This window comes from Schistocerca serialis, chromosome 8 (assembly GCF_023864345.2).
Source record: "Schistocerca serialis cubense isolate TAMUIC-IGC-003099 chromosome 8, iqSchSeri2.2, whole genome shotgun sequence".
Lineage (NCBI taxonomy): Eukaryota > Metazoa > Arthropoda > Insecta > Orthoptera > Acrididae > Schistocerca > Schistocerca serialis.
Genome location: NC_064645.1, coordinates 246,086,217 through 246,103,675, shown reverse-complemented (window position 1 = coordinate 246,103,675; position 17,459 = coordinate 246,086,217). Strand labels below are relative to the sequence as shown.

At 42.5% G+C, this 17,459-nt stretch overlaps 1 protein-coding gene across 1 annotated transcript in view; it reads left to right on the top strand.

Moving 5' to 3' along the window:
* LOC126416951 (uncharacterized) overlaps positions 1 to 17,459 on the top strand; it is a 521,435-nt gene that overhangs the window by 114,273 nt on the left and 389,703 nt on the right. Inside the window, exon 3 of the mRNA XM_050084831.1 lies at positions 12,438 to 12,569. Within this exon, the coding sequence (XP_049940788.1) occupies positions 12,438 to 12,569 (132 nt within the window). The remainder of the gene's footprint in view (positions 1 to 12,437; positions 12,570 to 17,459) is intronic.

Below are 17,459 nucleotides of genomic sequence, written 5' to 3'. Positions count from 1 at the left end.
TCAGACTGATTAAAATCTGGTAAAGATTCTGTCTGCTATTCTAATGAATGAACAGATATCTAATTGCTTGTTTGCAACCTATCATGACCATCTCTCACTTTCTGCCCCTCCCCGGTTCTATAAAGCCCTCCAAATCCTCGAACGCCATGCGCTCCGGCTCGCCTTCCGCATCCGCCTTCCGTCCCCCACGCGCATCCTCTACGACCTCACCCCCTTCCCCTACCTTCTCCTTTTCCTTCAATGCGTCCACACACTATATATTGTCCGCCACCTTGATCCCCCTCACTCCCTGGTGTCTCCCTTCCTCTCCACCCCCAACCAGTTGCCACGCCTTTACCGCTGTTTCCCACCCTCTCTCCATCTCCACACCCTCCGCCTCCTTTCCCGACGCAACTTCCGCCGTCTACCCCTCCCAGATGATGAGCTTCGCCCTGACATCTACCCTTCCTACCAACTCTAACCCCATCTTCCTGCCTCCTCCTCAGGGCTCCCTCTCCTCCCCCTCCCTTCTCCTGAGCGGCTTTCCCCTCCTACTCCCCCTCCCTCTCTTGTGGTCCCCTTCAGTGTCTCTGCACTCCCTCCTGCCTTGTCTTCCCTCTTCATCTCCTGCCGCACCAGTCTCTTGCCTCTTAGTGTACGCACTGAAGCCCCTACTCTCTTCATCCTGCCGTCTCCCCTGCTGCCCCTTGCTGTCCCCTCCTCTTCCATACTCTCTGACCTCTTCCTCGTCAGGTCCCACCTGGCAGTTTTATACTTCACTGTGTGTGCTCCAAGTGGTTTTAAGTGTGTTGTTATGGAGTGTTTTTAATACTGTGGCCGACTTTTAACCTGTGCATGGGCATTCAGTGCCTTCTTTGTGTTTTAAGACTCGCCAACTGTGTTTTTTAACTTTATGGTGACTTTTTTAATTGTCCCCCCATGAACATCTCCCTGTCAATGTATTTTTACCTCCATTATCTCCCCTTCCTCTGTTTCATGTTCCCCTTTTTTATCGCCTTATATAAGTAGCATTTTATTCTTGTTTTAGTTGTTATGTCTCTCGGCTGAAGAGCGGCGGATTGTGCCGCTGACAACCCTCCCCTGCCCATATGAGGCAGGGGAATGAAATCACAATAAAGAAAAAAAAACAAATAAAAAAGTTGACTCATGTTGTTGTTGTGGTCTTCAGTCCTGAGACTGGTTTGATGCAGCTCTCCATGCTACCCTATCCTGTGCAAGTTTCTTCATCTCCCAGTACCTACTGCAACCTACATCCTTCTGAATCTGCTTAGTGTATTCATCTCTTGGTCTCCCTCTACGATTTTTACCCTCCACGCTGCCCTCCAATGCTAAATTTGTGATCCCTTGATGCCTCAGAACATGTCCTACCAACTGGTCCCTTCTTCTAGTCAAGTTGTGCCACAAACTCCTCTTCTCCCCAATTCTATTCAATACCTCCTCATTAGTTATGTGATCTACCCATCTAATCTTCAGCATTCTCTTCTTGTCCAAACTATTTATCGTCCATGTTTCACTTCCATACATGGCTACACTACATACAAGTATTTTGAGAAACGACTTCCTGACACTTAAATCTATACTCGATGTTAAGAAATTTCTCTTCTTCAGAAACGCTTTCCTAGCCATTGCCAGTCTACATTTTATATCTTCTCTACTTCGACCATCATCAGTTATTTTGCTCCCCAAATACCAAAACTCCTTTACTACTTTAAGTGTCTCATTTCCTAATATAATTCCCTCAGCATCACCTGACTTAATTCGACTACATTCCATTATCCTCGTTTTGCTTTTGTTGATGTTCATCTTATATCCTCCTTTCAAGACACTATCCATTCCGTTCAGCTGCTCTTCCAAGTCCTTTGCTGTCTCTGACAGAATTACAATGTCATCGGCGAACCTCAAAGTTTTCATTTCTTCTCCATGGATTTTAATACCTACTCCGAATTTTTCTTTTGTTTCCTTTACTGCTTGCTCAATATACAGATTGAATAACATTGGGGAGAGTCTATAACCCTGTCTCACTCCCTTCCCAGCCACTGCTTCCCTCTCATGTCCCTCGACTCTTATAACTGCCATCTGGTTTCTGTATAAATTGTAAATATCCTTTCGCTCCCTGTATTTCACCCCTGCCACCTTTAGAATTTGTAAGAGAGCATTCCTGTCGACATTGTCAAAAGCTTTCTCTAAGTCTATAAATGCTAGAAACGTATGTTTGCCTTTCCTTAATCTTTCTTCTAAGATAAGTCGTAGGGTCAGTATTGCCTCACGTGTTCCAATATTTCTACGCAATCCAAACTGATCTTCCCCGAGGTCGGCTTCTACCAGTTTTTCCATTCGTTTGTAAAGAATTCGTGTTAGTATTTTGCAGCTGGGACTTATAACAGTCGAGTCATATAATAATATTTTCTGGACGACGATCTTTTCGTCTTTGTTTGTTACCTTTACTTAAAAATCAGCATAAATGTTCGTATATCCTTACATATCAGTACTGTATGAGAACTCATATTTTAGATTTGTTCAAACACAATAGGAGTTGATGCAGTGGTAGGATTTAATACTATTTCCTCCAGTGTTTCACGAAACTATCAAATTTTAGCAGAGCCATAGCTTATTTTCATGGACAGCTTGTAGTTTCTTGCGTATCCCTTACACTCTCGCCGCGCTAGTCCAATGTCAAGTGATTGATCAAACACGCTCGATGCTGTCTTGATTGGTGCGACGTACCGGGAAATTTCGAACCCGTACTAACGCGATTATAGTTTGCCCAGTCGTAACTTTAATCGTCTCTTTTATGGTCATGTGTAGAGGCATTTCATATGTGTACATATCTGCTTATATTTCTGAAAATATGACTACTTCTGTAAAAATTAAAGTATCTTTGAATTTTTTAAATAAAAGTAGATATTTAAAAATGTCTATACAAAAATGTATTCAAAACTACCGCTTCTAAAAATATTTCTATTAGGACAAAACAGTAGGTATTATACAGGGTAATTCAAAAAGAATACCACAACTTTAAAAATGTGTATTTAATGAAAGAAACATACTATAACCTTCTGTTATACATCATTACAAAGAGTATTTAAAAAGGTTTTTTTTTCACTCAAAAACAAGTTCAGAGATGTTCAATATGGTCCCCTCCAGACACACGAGCAATATCAACCCGATACTCCAACTCGTTCCACACTCTCTGTAGCATATCAGGCGTAACAGTTTGGATAGCTGCTGTTATTTCTCGTTTCAAATCATCAATGGTGGCTGGGAGAGGTGGCCGAAACACCATATCCTTAACATACCCCCATAAGAAAAAATCGCAGGGGGTAAGATCAGGGCTTCTTGGAGGCCAGTGATGAAGTGCTCTGTCAGGGGCTGCCTGGCGGCCGATCCATCGCCTCGGGTAGTTGACGTTCAGGTAGTTACGGACAGATAAGTGCCAATGTGGTGGCGCTCCATCCTGCTGAAATATGAATTGTTGTGCTTCTTGTTCGAGCTGAGGGAACAGCCAATTCTCTAACATCTCCAGATACTGTAGTCTAGTTACAGTAGCACCTTCGAAGAAAAAGGGACCAAAAACTTTATTGGCTGAAATGGCACAGAAAACGTTCACCTTAGGCGAGTCACGTTCATACTGAGTTGTTTCCCGCGGATTCTCAGTGCCCCATATACAGACATTATGACGGTTGACTTTCCCGTTAGTGTGGAAAGTTGCTTCATCACTAAACACAATCTTTGAAACGAAAGATTCATCTGTTTCCATTTGAGCAAGGATAAAATCACAGAAATCGATTCTTTTAATCTTATCAGCTGCAGACAGTGCTTGAACCAATTTCAGACGATAAGGTTTCATAACTAACCTTTTTCGTAGGACTCTCCATACAGTTGATTGTGGAATTTGCAGCTCTCTGCTAGCTCTGCGAGTCGATTTTCCTGGGCTGCGAACAAATGCTTGCTGGATGCGTGCTACATTTTCATCACTCGTTCTCGGCCATCCAGAACTTTTCCCTTGCACAAACACCCATTCTCTGTAAACTGTTTATACCAACGTTTAATACACCACCTATCAGGAGGTTTAACACCATACTTCGTTTGAAATGCACGCTGAACAACTGTCGTCGATTCACTTCTGCCGTACTCAATAACATAAAAAGCTTTCTGTTGAGCGGTCGCCATCTTAGAATCAACTGACGCTGACGCCTAGTCAACAGCGCCTCAAGCGAACAAATGTACAACTAAATGAAACTTTATAGCTCCCTTAATTCGCCGACAGATAGTGCTTAGCTCTGCCTTTTGTCGTTGCAGAGTTTTAAATTCCTAAAGTTGTGGTATTCTTTTTGAATCACCCTGTATTTTGGTTGCTTATCTACAGTACTTCTTTAAACAACTGGAAGAACCCATGTAAATTAAATTCATTTTGTTCATTTAATAAATTTTGCGGGCTTTTCTTCTTTTCTACGAAAATTTCCAATTCTTTCAAAACTTTTAACAGAGGACTTTTATCTGTGGTGTGGTTAATTTTCATACTATCTTGTATCTCACCTAACGTTTGTTTAGCTGTTCTCTAATGTTCACCTAGTGCTGTATGATTTGAATTTAAATTGCAGTGTATCTGAAAACGAGTTTTAAACGCTCTTACAGTTTGGCCAATGTACGTGCTCTGATAATTTCGGCAATTCGTTTTATATACTCCGGAATTACCATATCGGATGTTTTGCATTATTCCCAATAACTATACCTAAATGTGTAGTCTTCCTGTAGCCATTAAAAATATGTCTGCCATTTGATCTACTAATTGACAAATCGAGAAAATTGATGCTACTATCTGTTTCATGTTCAACTGTGAACCTAATTTTTGGATGCATTTGGTTGAATTTTGCCCGCTACTTCTCTTAAATCTTGCGTGGTTCCTTTAAATAGAGCTATACTGTCGTCAACATACCGGTGATAATACAATATTTTCTGGTTTATATCGGGGAATTTATCAAAAATTCTAATTTACAAGTTATCAGAGAAAATTCTGTTTCTGGGCAAACTATTGCCGTATTTTAAGACGCACTTTTTTCTTCGAAAAATTTGAAATTAATGATAAAATGTCCAGTATTTAATTTAATTTAAAATTAAATTTAATAGAATTTAAAAATTGCGCCAATCTTAAAAATGGCCATATATTCGATGCCGTGGGTAACCTATCTCTTTCTGGCAATATTGGACTCAGCTGGCAGCAGCAGTGCACCTATGCGACGAACGTGAGTGGCGAGGATTCACGAGCTTGCTAACACGGTCCCCCCCCCCCCCCCCCCCCCCCCCCCGCCAACACAAACCTAGAACACTTTCTAGCCTATGATGATCATTGCAGTCGACGGTGCCAGTGAACTTGCACTAAAAGTGACTTGTGCTATCGGTAACAGTACAATATTTTTGTTAGTAGCTAGTTTCGTAATGCAAAAAAATAAAAGGTATTCCTGTGATGCGGGCTATAAATTGAAAGTAATAGCTTATGCAGAACGACATGGAAGCAGAGCAGCCTAGCGGCGTCTTGGCCCTCCACCAACAGAAAAAAACGATTCGCGATTGGTGGGCTAGTAAAGAAGAAGTGAAAATTGAGGGAAACTAAATGCGCAAATAGAGGACTGTGCAAAATGGCCAAAACTAGAAATGACGTATTGAAATGGATTCAAACACATCGCCAATATGGCATTAGAATTAATACAAAAATGGTTCAAATACACGCTCGTAAGCTAGCGCTGCGGCGGAACTTAACAGACCTTAAGAGTGGAGCTGGTTGGTACTACAGGTTTGTTAAGCGTCATGGACCAAAACCAAAATATCTCAGAAAACGCCACAAGAGTATGAAGAGAAAAATATTGTCTTTCCATCGCTTTATTATTCAACATCGAAAGAAACAATTGTCGAACTAAGCCAAATAGTGAAACTCCTAAACATTTGATGTTCCGAATAACAGAACTGTCGCCATGAAAGGTGCTAAAACTATGACTTTAAAAACAAGTGGACATGAAAAAATGCGCTGTACTCTTGACATTTCACGTTGTGCTGACGGTACGAAACTTAGTTCACTGATCATTTTCAAGCGCAAAGCAATGCCAAAATATTCTGAAATACAGCGAGGTGGTTTTCACGTACATAACAAGGGCTGGATGGGCGAGGCTGGTATGAAATTATCGATTAACAGCGTATGGGAGGAAAGGAAAAGTGTTTTATTGAAGAAGTGTTCTCTTCTTGTGCTAGATCAGTTTAGCAGTCATTTGAAAAACTGTGTGAAGGAGAAGTTGGTACAGGGAAAGACAGAGCTTGCTGTTATTCCGGGGCGACTTACTTCCCAACTGCAGTATCTTGGTGTCTCCATGTAAGTGTATATGAGAGAGGAACGGAAAAATGGTTGATGGAATAAACCAAACATGAATTCACACCGAAGGGAGCTTTGAAACAACAAACAAACAATTGTGTCAGTGGATAAAACAGTCGTGGACTAGAGTCAGAGAAGACATTATTGTTAAATCTTTCAAGAAGAGCGGCATTAGTAACTTTCTGGCTGTCAGGACCATCTTATAATGAAGAGGTGAACGATGACGACGAGGTAGAAGAAGAAGAAGAAGAAGAAGAAGAAGAAGACAGTTCAGATGACGATTTTAGAAGTCAGTTGGATTTTATAAACAAAGAATTTTTTTGCACTCTAATGATAAAAATAGTAAAAATGTTATTTTTATAAAAATTGCATCTTATAGTCCCTAAAATGCGGCACCTGTCGCTAGACCGTCTCCCATGCTGTAAATTTTTCCATCAAAGATAAAGTACCTGAATTCAAGGCTAAATTGCAAGAAGTCGAACAGTTTTACAATCTCACCAACTGCCAAAATTTACATTGTAGTGAATTACAAGGTGTACAACTTCGCTTCCGCCGTTTGCCGATAGGTGACGACAACGGTAAGTAGCGTTCGAAAGAAACAGATCGCAGGCGTCAGGCAGTTAGCTTGGACCTCGGTCAACATAAGCTCATTCAAACATTATTCGATTTGTGTCTCCATCATAAAGTTGTTCTTGATTGAAAATGTGAGTTTACGAGCCTAATTCTCGTCATTTGCAGGAGGTGTTAATATTTTGTTTCAATACGAAGAAAACAGCGGCTGAGTCTCATCGAATGCTCTGAAGTATGTATGTTAATAACGGTATCAGTGAAAGAACGCGTCGTGAGTGGTTTCAACGCTTCAAGAACAGTGATTTTAATGTCGTAGGCCGGCACAGTGGTGGAGGACAGAATGTTTTCGAAGATGCAGAATTGGAGACATTGCTGAGTGAAGAATCGCTTCAAACTCAAGAAGAATTGGTACGATTAGTGGGAGTGACACAGCAAGCCATTTCAAAACGTCTCAAAGCTATGGGCACGATTCAGAAAGAAGGAACTTTGGGTCCCCTCCGAACTGAAATGAAGAGACGTTGAACGGCGTTTGTGTGTTTGTGAACAGTTGCTTCAGAGGCAAAAACGGAAGGGATTTCTACATCGAATTGTGACCGGGCGAGGGGGGGAATGGGTTCGTTACGATAACCCTAAACGCAAAAAATCATGGGGATATCTCAGCCATGCTTCCACGTCGACGGCCAAACCGAATATTCACGGCTCCAAGATCATGCTCTGCATTTGGTGGGACCAGCTCGCCGTCGTGTACTATGAGGTGTTAAAACCAAGTGAAACAGTCACAGGTGCTCGTTATCGAGTGCAATTAATGCGTTTGAGCAGAGCATTTAAAGACAAACAGCCGCAATACAGCGAGAGGCACGATAAAGTGATTTTGCAGCACGACAATACTCGACCCCACGTTGCAAAAGAGGCCAAAACGTACTTGGAAACGTTAAAATGGGAAGTCCTACCCCATTCGCCGTTTACTCCAGACATTCCTCCCTCTGACTATCACCTGTTTAGATCAATTGTGCATCGCCTGGATGACCAACACTTCCGTCTCATGAAGAAGTCAGATATTGGATAGATTGGTGGATCGCTTCAATAGATGAACAATTTGTTCGACACGGGATTCGTACACTGCCAGAAAGATGGGAAAAAGTAGTGGTCAGCGATGGAAAATACTTTGAATGGTACCTGTATAACCAATTTGTTTTATTAAAGCCTCAAATGTTGGGGGAAAAACAGCGGAAGCAAATTTGTCCACTTTGTAGGTTCAATTATTTTTAATGTATCATCAATTGCTATATTCGTAAAATTATTATTAATAACCCAAGATGCGAAAATTGCATCTTCTGGGATATTCATACGAGGGTGAGTCAAATGAAAACCTTAAATATTTTTTTAAATATTATTTATTGTGCAGAAGTGGTACAAACCTGTATCACTTTTCAGCATAATCTCCCCTACGCTTAATGCAAGTCCTCCAGCGCTTACAAACTGTATAAATTCCTTTAGAAAAAGTATTCTGGTAGTCCACGCAACCTCAAGCACCACGCGGCGTACCTTTTCATCAGAATGGAACTTCGTTCCTTCCATTGCGTCTTTGAGAGGTCCAGACATATGGAAATCACTTGGTGATGAGGAATGGCGCCATTCCCTGCTCGCTCTCTTCGTTTCCGGTTTGTGGAAGTGAACCCAGGTTTCGCCCCCAATAACGATTCTTGCAAGGAAGCCATCACCTTATCGTTCAAAGCGCGGAAGTAGTTCTTCACAAGCATCAACACGTCGTCCTCTCATTTCAGGAGTCAGCTGCCGTGGCACTCATCTTGCAGACACTTTGTGAAACTGGAGCACATCGTGCACAATGTGGTGTGCTGACCCATGACTAATCTGTAAACATGCTGCAATGTCATTCAGTGTCACTCGGCGGTTTTCCTTCACTATGGCTTCAACTGCTGCAGTGTTCTGTAGAGTCACAACTCGTTGTGCCTGACCAGGCCGAGGAGCATCTTCCACTGAAGTCACACCATTTGCGAACTTCCTACTCCATTCGTAGACTTGCTGCTATGACAAACATGCATCACCGTACTGAACCTTCATTCGTCGATGAATTTAAATAGGTTTCACACCTTCACTACACAAAAACCGAGTAACAGAACGCTGTTCTTCCCTGGTGCAAGTCTGAAGTGGGGCGGCCATCTTTATACTGATACTGCGACGGTATGTGTGCATCTGCACTATGCTACCACCTACAGGCCATTCTGCACGCTGTTTGTAGCACGCTTACCAACATATAGGATAACGGGGCGAAATTTCGATTTTTTTTTTCAATTTAGTGTCTCTCGGGAGGTGCCCATTCAGCCAGCTCAACAGTGGAATGTCAATTATGACGATACCAACTTAAAGACAGCACAGTACCCGTCACCAAGCGAAGAAAATCTCGACTCGGCCGGTAATCGAACATGCTTGGCAATCCACTGCGCTGACCTCGCAGCTCTGAGACGGGCAAGTGACTGTTTCCTTACACTTTATGGACATTGTTTTCAAGCGTTGCTACTCTAGTCAGCAACTCTGCTGGTCTGTACTTCACGTGTTGTTAGTGGAATGTACACTAATGATCCAAAATATTTTGACCAGTTCCCACCGTGAGACTTAATATCACTTGGCGTTGTTACGGATACGTGACACAGCAATGGAAGTATATGAGCGGAGAAGAGATGAATGGTGGATCATTTCAGCTACTACGTGGGTCGCAAATCCGGAATTTCACTGGCAGAAACGAATTCACTGAAGAGCACATTGTTATTGTCCGGTTCCTGGGAACGAACAACTCGGATATGATAAATCTGGTCGACTGTTCGTGTGGTGAGCATCTATGGAAAGTGGTTGAAGGATGGTGAAACCAAGAGCAGGTGACAAACTGCTGAGATGCCCGCGCGTCATCACGCATCGTGGAGGTCGGTGGCTTGCCTGTTCTGTAAAGCACTGTAGACTGCGAGCTGTGATGCTGGTCCAAGCACAAGTATTCCGGAACACACCGTTCGGCATACGCTGTTAACATTAGTCTCTGCAGCAGACGGCCCCTACGTATTCGCATGTTGACACAGTGACATGGTGAACTACCATTGCAATGAGCATGGAGTCTTCGAGGTTGGACAGTGGATCAATGGAAACTTGTCGGCTGGTCGGATGAATAACGTTTCTAGTTAAACCCAATTGATAGATATGTCTGAGCAAATCTGGCCGCTCAAAACATGCATCGCGCCAAAACAGAGTTTTATGCCATGGGAGACATTCACCCGGGCTTCTGTGGAACCTGCGGTAATAATCGAACGCACCATGACTGCTGTGGACTATGTGGACATATTTTCACACCATCTTCATCCCTTCGTGTGTGATGTTTTCCCTGATGACGATGGCTTCATCCAGCAAGACAATCGTCCATGTTACAGGCCAGGTTCATACAGTGGTCTGAGGAATCTGGCCTGATACGAACAGGATGGAACACATCTAGGGTGCTATCGGACGCCAGCTAAGCGCCTGTAAGCTATGAGGCTGCAATCTACGCTAGTTGTGTGACCCGTGCGTAGACCTCCGTAAAGCTACCAGGACTTGTCCACGCCACGTCGAATCTCTGCTTTATTGTGTTCCAGACGTGGACCAACTCATTATTAAGCAGTTCGTCATAATGGTGTGGCTCTTCGGTGTGTATGTCGCAACAAACTTCATAGAAAGTTACGAACACATTGGTATGTGATATTGCAAAGCCAGCTTCTAATTTCGTGTTGAAATTTGTATGAGAATTTTGATGTTATTCATTGTACGACAGTAAAAACTTTTGATGGTGCCTTGTTTACTTTTCTTCATATTTACTATCCTGATAAAGCGTCTCTACAAATAAAAATTTAACTTAAGAAATCTTATAACGGGACACTCCATACTGTAAACCACGGCTTTTGATGCGCTTCAGATACATTGTAGAGGCACTTACCCTGAGTTCCTGTCTATCCGTTTTTTCTAGCGACGGGCCTTGGTTTTTGAGAAAATCGATTTTGAAGTTCATTGCTGAATTTGTATACCCATAACATTACATGTAGTACGAGCAAGTCAGCGTAACGCAGCGGTGCAGGTTCACGGTTACTGCGCTGGAGGTACAGTATTCGAATCCTGCTTCTGTAATTTTTTTAATTTTTTTTTTCGAAACCTACCGAATTTTTCAATTTTATTTCAAAGAAATTCAACAAACATTGTAAGGTGTGCGAAATTATAAAGATATATACAGTTATTGATTTTTCCTGTCATACAATATTACAAAATATTATTTTTCATCATCCACATTGCTTGATGTTCCAGATCAATATTGTGGGTGATACTTATCATAGAAACAACCAAAGCACAAATTTTCGCAGCACCATGTGCATTTTATAAAAGCAACCGTCTTGCAGGGGCACGGTTTCTTCATGAGCGATACCGGGAAGCACAATCCATTTGTATTCAAAAAGATTTCTCTTTCATCCTCTAATTTCGATGCGAAACATGCGTATCTAATCGTGCTTTCAAAATTAGGTGCGCTGAAATGATGTAGGTTTAGCGAATGCAATTTTATTGAATCTTCCCTAGAAGCGATCTCTCTATTGTCTTTCATCAAGATGGGAGCATTCTGAATAATTTACGTGAAGATTTTCACCTGTGGGTAAAAATAAACTTCGCAGGGCTGGCAATAAGGAGCGCACTTTGGTGGGACCACTTATAGGGTGCAGGTGCTCGCTTTCCTTTCATCAGTGAATAGATGATCGTATAAAGTTGTATCGGTTTGCCCTACCCACGAGTCGATGATGTACTAAATTCTTTCTGACACACGTACGGAAGAATTACAGAACGCAAAATTTCTTAGTACGCCAGTTTCGTGCAGGGCAAGACTACATTTCTGTATTTCCCAGTTAATTCGTCTGTTCGTTTTTGAACGATAGGACCGAATTTTCCTGTCGGTTCTTGCATACAGAAAAAAACACACGAGAGCAGGATTCGAACACGGTACCTCCAGCGCGGTAGCCGTGAACTTGCACCGCTGCGCTACGCTGACTTGCTAGAAATATATGCAATGTTACAGGTATACAAAGCGCCCAATGAAATTCAAAATCGATTTTCTCAAAAACCGGGGCCCGTCGCTAAAAAACCGGATAGCCAGGTACTTAGGGTAAGTGCCTCTACAACATATTTGAAGCGCATCAAAATCCGTGATTTACAGCACGGAGGGTCCGCTTGTTAGGTTCAAATGGAAACATTGCACCAACCCCCCCCCCCCCCTCCTTTCTCTAATTTTCAAAAAAGGTCAGCTAAAATCGGTTTAGTGGAATTTTTAATACTGATCATGAAAGAAGACAATTTTTGATGTATTATTTTTCAAATATATGTAGTTTTAAGTGCGAAAGGGGTAATGCCAGTCTGCTACACATGTTGTGAAGATGGTATGGTGTATTGTGCAACTTGTGCAGGAGTGTAATGACGTGCTGTTACTGTGCAGGAGCGCGAGGCGGGTCACGGCATGGAGCAGATACACCTGGAGGAGGCTCGCGCACTGCTGGAGGAGGCCCGCGGTCTCCGGTTCACAGCCCGACGTGTGCACCTGGCGCACCGCGTCACCTCGCTCATCAGGGTGAGTGCTCTATGTACACGCATTAAAATAGCTTTGTGACTGACGCTGCAGCGAATCAGGTAGCGGGCCCCAGCAGCCGACCAATCAGTCATTTCTGGAGTGCCATGTGCTTGCTTTATCGCCTAGTTTGTACCTACGGGCACAACTTTTGAAGCGTGACTGCGTGCAACACTGTTATGTCCCTCCCCCATCCCCACCCCAGCCACTGCAGTCAGTAAAAAGCTATTTTATTCCCTTTATAAGGCGGTTGGGCTAAACTGTGACTTCGCAATAACAGTGATTTCTGCGAGTGATACTTTTCAGTTTCTGGTATTCTAGTTGCGATTTGCCAGTTTTAAAATCACGTTTTACGAATTATCAACAACCTGTATCCCTTGGCACTCCATCAAAGTTAAAATGTTCCTTCTCTTACTAGGTGCATTCAAGTTCTAAGGCCTCCGATTTTTTTCTCCAGACTGGAAAGAGATAGAAACATGCGCATTGTTTTAATATGAGGCCGCGTTCATTGTCAATACGTCCCAGAGATGGCAGCACCGTACGGCAGATGGAATTTTACCGCCAGTGGCGAGAATGAGAACTGTTTTAAATAATTAAAATGGCGACGTTTTCCTTACTTGAACAGCGTGCAATCATTCGTTTTCTGAATTTGCATGGTGTGAAACCAATTGAAATTAATCAACAGTTGAAGGAGACATGTGGTTACAGAGTTACGGATGTGTCGAAAGTGCGTTCATGGGTGCGACAGTTTAATGAAGGCAGAACATCGTGTGACAACAAACCGAAACAACCTTGGGCTCGCACAAGTCGGTCTGACGACATGATCGAGAAAGTAGAGAGAATTGTTTTGGGGGATCGCCGAATGACTGTTGAACAGATCGCCTCCAGAGTTGGTATTTCTGTGGGTTCTGTGCACACAATCCTGCATGACGACCTGAAAATGCGAAAAGTGTCATCCACGAATGCTGACGGACGACCACATGGCTGCCCGTGTGGCATGTTGCCAAGCAATGTTGACGCGCAACGACAGCATGAATGGGACTTTCTTTTCGTCGGTTGTGACAATGGATGAGACGTGGATGCCATTTTTCAATCCAGAAACAAAGCGCCAGTCAGCTCAATGGAAGCACACAGATTCACCGCCACCAAAAAAATTTCGGGTAACCGCCAGTGCTGACAAAATGATGGTGTCCATGTTCTGGGACAGCGAGGGCGTAATCCTTACCTATTGCGTTCCAAAGGGCTCTACGGTAACAGGTGCATCCTACGACAATGTTTTGAAGAACAAATTCCTTCCTGCACTGCAACAAAAACGTCCGGGAAGAGCTGCGCGTGTGCTGTTTTACCAAGACAGCGCACCCGCACATCGAGCTAACGTTACGCAACAGTTTCTACGTGATAACAACTTTGAAGTGATTCCTCATGCTCCCTACTCACCTGACCTGGCTCCTAGTGACTTTTGGCTTTTTCCAACAATGAAAGACACTCTCCGTGGCCGCACATTCACCAGCCGTGCTGCTATTGCCTCAGCGATTTTCCAGTGGTCAAAACAGACTCCTAAAGAAGCCTTCACCACTGCCATGGCGTCAGCGTTGTGAAAAATGTGCACGGCTGCAGGGCGATTACGTCGAGAAGTAACGCCAGTTTCATCGATTTAGGGTGAGTAGTTAATTAGAAAAAAAATCGGAGGCCTTAGAACTTGAATGCACTTCGTACTTATCACTGCAGCGGTTGCAGAGTCATCACTCACAATTAGCAGGCACTGGGATGTATATCTGATAATCGGTGTATCTGGTCAGCTGAACTTTGTCACTGCAACGTAAGTGATATGTTCCCGTCTGGAAAGGCGATTATTTTTCAGTATCTAGGATTTACTTTTTTCAGGAACCCACCTAACAAAATTTACATTGGATGATATGCTTATGATTTGTAACTATTCATCCTCAGTTGTTACGTGATAAAAGGTACATGAAAAGTGGACACGTTTGTGCACAGAGAAAATTTGGTGCCAACCAAATAATCTGTAGTATGGTTTACGTATTTTCTTTCTTTGGCTTTAAATTTTATTTTAATGAAACAAATCTGAATATGTTAATAGTGTGACGTTGAGAATTGCAACATAAATTGCCACACAGTACAGTAACGAGTTCTTGTTTTGAATATGGATTCGCCTTGAAATCTTGGTTGTGTTGACAGACTAATCTGTAGTGTGGCCTCTCTCTAGGTCCAGGGCTACCCCTTCTTTATAAGTCCTTACATACTCTGGGATGAGTCACAGTCCATCTGAAGTCAACACAACGCAAAACACAATGCAACCGGAAAATGTAGACTGCATTTGAAACGTCCCATTTGAAAAATTATGAATGACACTGCTGGAAAACACTTACGTTATTTGATTTTCAAACAGCTGAGCAAAACTCAACGTACTCAGTTTTATCTTCACTTATTCTGATCATTACTAAACTGACACACAATGTTTTTAGCGCAATACAATCTGACTTTCAATAATCCCTATAAAAGAATGGCCCTGACTAGCAATAACCTATACTTTCAGAACCACTTACCTCACAAAAACCTTCGTTACTGCAACACAGCGAGCGCCAATACTGCCAGCTTAATAAAAGATTCTAACTACTGAAGGCACTAACTACTGATAGGCATAGCTACCAAATGAAAGATTTCGATAGAGAACAAACAATGTATTTACCTTACTAGCGTTCAAAAGTCATAATATATATAGTTTTGTGACATGCAATCAAACAAATTTCCGTTTTCTGATGGGCACACGTCCAGATCGTCCGCTCAAAACTCTGGCATCTTTCTCGCCACATCCACCATTGCTGGCGGCTCACCTCCAACTGCCCCAACGCTACGCGCTGTTCACATCCAACAGCCCTAACACTACACAAGCAAGTATTCCAACAATGCCAACCAGCCACAGACTGCACACAGCCGTCAGTGATTTTCATACAGATCGCTACGTGGCGTTACCAACATAAAAACCTAAACAGCCTATTTACACATTTCATCAAATATCATCGACAGGTGAAGGTTTCTAGGATATCCTGCCTCGTCAGATTAGATCGTAAGTACAAGCTTTCAGTGTCTCCCTCTGTCAGCTTTGTTGGGAGTTAACTTATCGGTCATACTAATGGGCCAGTTCTCACATATACCTTTCAGCGGTTGGTAGTGTACTGAGAAGCAGATGTGCTTACATGACAGTAATTCCACAAACCTTTCTCATATTCCAGATATAAATTATCTGAAAGGATGGCCTCAGGTTTGTTGATGTTAACAATGTAATCCTTCTCCTGCTAAGAAAAAACGATCTTAAATGTTGCTGCCAGTATTCAGATGGAAAATACATCCACTGCCAAAAGAATTTATTTCGTACCTCCATGTCCTCTCAGGTGTGGTCCAAACAGGTCCACTCCTAACAACTCTCCTATCTTACTTGGTATGATATGCTGCACAGCCCCCTGCATTGCCGCGGTGCTGTATTTAACTCTCTCATACGAATTACGTGCCACAGGTATTCAGCCGACAAGCAGTGTTGTTCAATATTACACGGTCTTGCATGGTATCAGACACTTTCGTGCACTGTAGGGTTCACGGCTGTGGTGTGGATCACTGATCACTAAACCCCCGATCTCTTTCCGGAAAACACTGTAGCGCCTAGAACCGCTCGGCCACTCCGGCCGGCTTTGTCATCTTTAGTGCAGGTTCCGCATTTTGCATTCGCCTCATATCTTTACATATTAACTTTATCCCTTTCTCCTTCTCCACAACTGTGATATAAAACACCTAGTAATCATCTCGCTCACTTCCTTCATGCACCGCAGGGGCGCATCATCTATCGACAACAGAGATGCTGCATACCTCACATTGTTACCAAACCCTTAATATATTTAATTTCATACTGAAACTACTGGACATAAGTTGCCCCTCTCATGGCCTTCCATTGAGCAATTTGTACTCATTGAGGTAGCTTAAGGCTATGTGATCGTTGCAGACTACCACTTTGCGCCCACCTAAGGAGACCGCAAATTTCTTGAATCTGAAAATTATCGCCAACAGCTCCTCAAAGATCTCGTTTCATGTTCCAACAGCTTCCTGCTCGTGAATCCTGTGCTATGGTTCCTAAATGTTATTAACAGCCTGTTATGAAACAACCATGCAGCTACGCTATAATAGGAAAACAAACTTGTGTGTTACGAAAGAGAAACATTCTTTTAATAAAGTGTCACGTATCGATCCTATAGCTTTACAGTATACTGGATCGACAGCTTTTCCTTTGGACAAAAATGTTATACTCAATCATTCTAAATTTTACTTAGCCATCAAAATAAAATGTGGCTCTATTGACTTAGAGGTATCACATTCAATGGCTAAAATTGACTATCCACACAATCATTTTTGAGAATGTGTTGACCTAAGTTATATCTTTATAAAATTGAGTTTTGAGAAACGTCTTTCACCACTATGTGCAGAGGTAGGCAAAGTCCAAACATTCTTAGGCGCATAAAAGTATTGGCGAAAACATCAACGAAACTGCTCTTTGTAATACAAGATATTGAGCTTGTCGTAGAACTTCCATCGGGAAGCAAAAACATTCCAGGCAACGTGGATTCGTAGAAGAGTTGTTTGCAAGGCATCTACGAATGTGTGGTTACGAACTGCCGTGGACATCAATAAGAAATAATGTTCAAGTAAGTATGAATTTAAAATGTAAACTTTTATAATGTCTCCATTTAATTGGGCTCACATTTTAACCTACTTTACGTTGCACAGCGTTGGGAATGTAGTACATGTATGTTGATCGCAGGCACATTTTACCCTTCAGCTGCCGACATAAGACGACTTCTAAAGAGCCAATATGGCCCCGATTGCTAA